Genomic DNA, 4647 nt, shown 5'->3' on the forward strand with positions numbered 1-4647 from the left:
ATCCCCCAAGTCCCTGAAGGTGAAGAGAATCAAATTCCTCACGTCCCCGAAGCCGGTGGAGAAAACACTATCCCGCATGTCCCTGAAGACAGTGGTGCTGTATCACAGAACCTGCCAGACTACCAGTGTGATGTAAACGACAGGGAGTCCTATACAATGTAAGTGCAAGAGCCGGAAAGTACAAGTGATCATTCATATTAACACATAATTAGTGGCACTGTGACCTTCGAGCTTAGATGCAACTATGGGGCTTATATTGGAGACCGTTCATCAGCCCCGACCAGCAACCTGAAGCAATGTGCAGACCTTTGCGCACAGGACGACCAGTGCCAGGGAGCTGATTGGGACCATTCTTCCCGGGTGTGTTATTTGAAAGGACCGCAGTATTTCCCAGGCGCTGCAAGCAATGGCCACCACCAGTGGCGGGCTACACAGCAGCGTGTCCCGCGGACTTGCCCTCCCGTGACTCAGCGTTTGGCTCAGCCCAAGCCCAATGCGCTGGTTGTTGACAACCCACAGTGTCCTGATGGTAAGCATGTCTCTGTACTTTTGGATTATTTGAAGGTAGTTGCTGATATTTGTGTATAGACAATGGCAATCTGTTTTCCATGGATGATGGCTCTTATTTTACCCTGCTCTGCTGCACTCATAACCCAGATAACAGTGAAATCCCCAATACCAAGTCAATAGTATCAAGTTTCAAAGAATGTGCCACAACATGCAGCTCCACAAGTGGCTGCCAGAGGTAATATCGCTCGCAATTTACAACAATACACTCACTAATATTTCCAAGTTATGTCTACTCCGCACGCGCTAATCGCGTGGATGCCCGAGGAACCTGCAAGCTTTACAACACTGGCGGACACCAAACATTCAAGTGTGGAGATGATACTCATGACTACGCATACATCACCGCTCCTCCAGCGATCGATTCCCCCGATGTTGCAACTGTCGCATGCGCCACAGAGTGTCCCTTTTCTGATGGTCAGCAGTACAAGAGCAAAGGCGGCGAAGTGAGTAACTCCATTCAGAGAGAATGACCCGGTGCACAACACTAACCATATCTCTAGCTCTTCCATATGGACTGCGCAAAGCGCCACGGAACCACGGTTCTCTACGAGGACACTCAGGAAACCTTCAAGGACTGCATGGATGCCTGCTCCAAGTTTATTCCATGCCACAGTGTCGACTACCACACCAACAGCAAGACGTGCTACTACAGTAACCACCACGGCGAGCCTCAGCTTGACGCATGGGGCTTCCAGAGTGCTCACTCTATGGGTTGTTCTGGGGCATGTGGTGATGAAAAAAGTAGCTGTGGCTGTGTTTCCCAGGGAAGTGATTTTCAAGGAACTTCTGTTTAGATGTTAGGTGATTTTTGAATATGTATACCAGGGGCCGTGGAGTTGAGTGGATGTGTTTGGTTGGAGTTGAGTGATGCTTGTGAAGAGAAAATTGAATATCATTCGTCTTACGTTTGTTGAAACCTCAGTCAACATGTGTAGAGTACGCAAGCTATGATGCACGTTTTGAATATCTGATTGAAAGGTCTACTGGATCATTTTTGCTGGATCACTTTTGCAAGGTCGACACAAAATCTCATCTCATGGTCTTCGAGCTTCTCGCTCAAGACTTGCAAAGGCTTACCCAGACATCGACAGTACTATGCCCTACTCCATTTGGATTTCTTGATACAGATAACAAATCTTAACAAAGTATCCATCACACTACCTGAATTTTTCATTGTATCTACAGATTTGGTCTCAAAGTATCGCCATAGACATATACCACGTGATACTCTCTCCTAACACCAAGCATCTAAAATTGCTTAAGCTGGTAGGGAGTCACAACACTCTTAATCCATCCGAGATAAGCACTGGCACTGGTATAAGCATTGTAGTGATTTGGCTGCGAGCAGTACACAGGACCCGCAGCCACAACGCCAACAACCTTCTTCTTCCTGTTTGTATACTCATGAGACCCCGAGCCGGAATCCCCAGAGCAGGCGCCCCCAAGCGTCACCCGGTCGATAGCGCAGAAGAATTTATCCGTTTGCATCTGACTCATGGACCCTGGATAACCCCATGCAGCGTCTGATCGATGTCCACACTCTGATTTATCGATGACTGCGGCCCGGACCTGTCGAAGGTGATCGCTTAAATCAGCGGGTGACGAACTAATCGTGCCGGAGCCGATAAGCGTGAGCTGCTTATTGTCTTCCCACCGAGACTGGACGGGACCTTCATAGGTAGGTAGGAATGCCGAGCTCGAAAGGAACGGGTGGTATTTGATTTCTTGCTCAAGTTCGATCACAGCGATATCGTACTCCGGGGTAGGCTGGGTGAGATACTCCTCCCTAAGGTGAATCTCCTTGGTGGGGTATAGTCTCCCCGTCTTGACAAGACGGTTGTTTTCACACCTGAGTAGGTGGACTCGCATGTTCCTTTCCTGCGCTTTGGCTGCGGAAGCTCCGAATGCGTGAAGTACGCAGTGTGAGGCCGTGAGGATATGTCGCGGGGTGATTATGGTGCCGCCACAGGAATAACTGGCGCCATTATCGTCGTAGCTGTGGTGTTCGATATGAACTGCGTAGGGGTGTTCGCCGCAGTTGCTGTGTGTGCCTTGGTAGATGGCAAACACCGGATTGAAAAATGAGAGTGCCGTGATGGCAAGGAGGAACAATTGAGACCAAGCCATTGCTATGGCAGGAGTGAAGAAAAGTCACTGATTGAGATAAGTTGGTAGATATGTTGGAATCATTCAAGGCTGTGGATAATCAGATTATAAAAACGATGGCAGTACAACCATGTATGGTGATATAACAAAAGAAGTCACAGGTTGGATTGCATACCTTCCCCAATACTGATTTAGTCCAGCTGAATATAGCCACTCATATCCAGTCCCACACAGGGTCGGGCCAATCCCTTAATTTGCTGTGTGAAATGCTCGGCATCCGGTTCTTTCTACTGTGACGAGAAGAAATGCGGTATACATATCAGTATTTGTCATGAACATTCAAACTCCAAAGATCCTGTATTGCATTGAGACTATGCTCTGTACAATACAGAGTACTTCCACTAGGATCCACCCAGCTGAAGAACAGCAGTTGAGACATCCCTGGTCATAAAAATTGTCACTGCATAGACAGCGTTGCTGGCCCACTTGCAAGTTCGCCGCCGCAAAGTTCATCGTGCATTATGATGTGTCAGCTGTTGTATAGCTTGCATTGCAGCAAGAATGGCGCTAAAACCTCAGCTCCCGCAATTAAAACCTCAGCTCCTGCAATTAAAACCTGCAGATTCAATAACTGGGTCTCGTAGCGCGGGCACTTAGCGTATTTTATCCTGCAGAATTGAACTAGTATTGCATATGTATTCAATACAGTGGGCCTTGTCTTTTGCAGTTGATGCTACGTAGTACTTTGATAGACTCCGCATATGCATTCCTCGAGTTTAAGGCCGTATCATATGAACAGCTGCAGTTAGTATCTTACGGCTGAATAAATGATCGGCAATTTCTGCTCTCTTGGGCTTTACTACAGGATTTCACAAAGTAATGGATACAGACAGCCTTCTCAGCAGGTGGAGAAGGAGGTCAAGGGTTTTTCTCTGTACTTTTTACTTGAACAGTGAAAAAGACCAAGAAGGCAGCAATTTCACTCGAAATACATATTTAAATCAGTTTAACTCATGTATCTACACTACTAATTAACAGCTACTAAGCTCTTCTCAGTGGTGGGTCCATACAATATCCAACCTGCTCAAAGCTGTCAAACAAACACTGACATCTGTTCATCTACAGTTATTGCCGGAATCATTCGCACTATGAGGGCCCCAACCTTCTTTCTGCCACTATCCTTCCTCCTGCTCGCCAAGGCACAGAACCTCCCGAATTTCTCCAGCTACGCGCAGAAATGCCCTCGTTTCGATAATAAAGAAGGACCCATTGCTGGTGGTAAAAAGGCCACCTACCAATGTGGTGCTTATCCAACAACCGCCGACTTCACTCCTGTGCCCAATATCCAAAACTCGGATGCCTGCGCGTTAGCATGCGAAACCGACACAAGCTGTGAGGCTGCAACATGGAGTGAAATTTTTGGCACTGAATACGAGTGCCACAAGGTCAAGAACTGGAATGGTTCCTCGGACGAAACAGCCGCACTTGTGATGACTATCAAGAGACCCATACCGGCAACCGCGCAAGATAACTACGGCTGGAACTGCCCCGCCAATCCGCCGCAAAAGTTCCTCCCTCCCGACCTCGCGGTCACCTACCACTGTGATCATGCGCTTCAGGGCGGGTCGATTTGGGATATACATACGGCCTTGGATCCCGATTCCTGTATTCTGGCTTGCAAGGACAAGACTGATTCCGGCACTCCTTGTTCGGGGAGCATTTGGACGACGCAGGAAGTCCCAAGCTGTCAGATTATTACGGGAGGTGGTTCTCTTATACCTGTCCCTGGTCTCTTGACCATGGAATATGAAGTGGTACCATCTCACATGTTGAACCCACCGCAACCACCGCCTATCACATGTCCATGTTGCAACAACTGCCCATCTGACGGTGATGACAACCAAATCCCTTATGTTCCTGATGGAAATGATGACAACCGAATCCCTTATGTTCCTGACGGGAATGATGACA

General features: G+C 47.9%; 2 protein-coding genes across 2 annotated transcripts; one reads left to right on the forward strand and one right to left on the reverse strand.

Annotated features, from left to right (window-relative positions):
• Positions 1-608: 608 nt before the first annotated feature.
• On the forward strand, positions 609-1364 carry ASPGLDRAFT_132647 (uncharacterized protein; the record flags this gene model as incomplete). The annotated part of the gene is made up of 3 exons (XM_022541135.1): positions 609-745; positions 794-1013; positions 1071-1364. 3 exons carry the CDS (start codon positions 609-611, stop codon positions 1362-1364), a joined length of 651 nt encoding a protein of 216 aa, XP_022398171.1.
• Positions 1365-1648: 284 nt separating this feature from the next.
• On the reverse strand, positions 1649-2911 carry ASPGLDRAFT_50533 (S1 family peptidase). Its single transcript, XM_022547329.1, has one exon. It carries the CDS (start codon positions 2695-2697, stop codon positions 1819-1821), a length of 879 nt encoding a protein of 292 aa, XP_022398172.1. The 5' UTR covers positions 2698-2911; the 3' UTR covers positions 1649-1818.
• Positions 2912-4647: the final 1736 nt, after the last annotated feature.

This window comes from Aspergillus glaucus, assembly GCF_001890805.1.
Source record: "Aspergillus glaucus CBS 516.65 unplaced genomic scaffold ASPGLscaffold_19, whole genome shotgun sequence".
NCBI classification, from domain to species: domain Eukaryota; kingdom Fungi; phylum Ascomycota; class Eurotiomycetes; order Eurotiales; family Aspergillaceae; genus Aspergillus; species Aspergillus glaucus.

Excerpts from the sequence above, each read along its gene's own strand:
- ASPGLDRAFT_50533 (XM_022547329.1), bottom strand. The coding sequence starts at position 2,697 with ATGGCTTGGTCTCAATTGTTCCTCCTTGCCATCACGGCACTCTCATTT.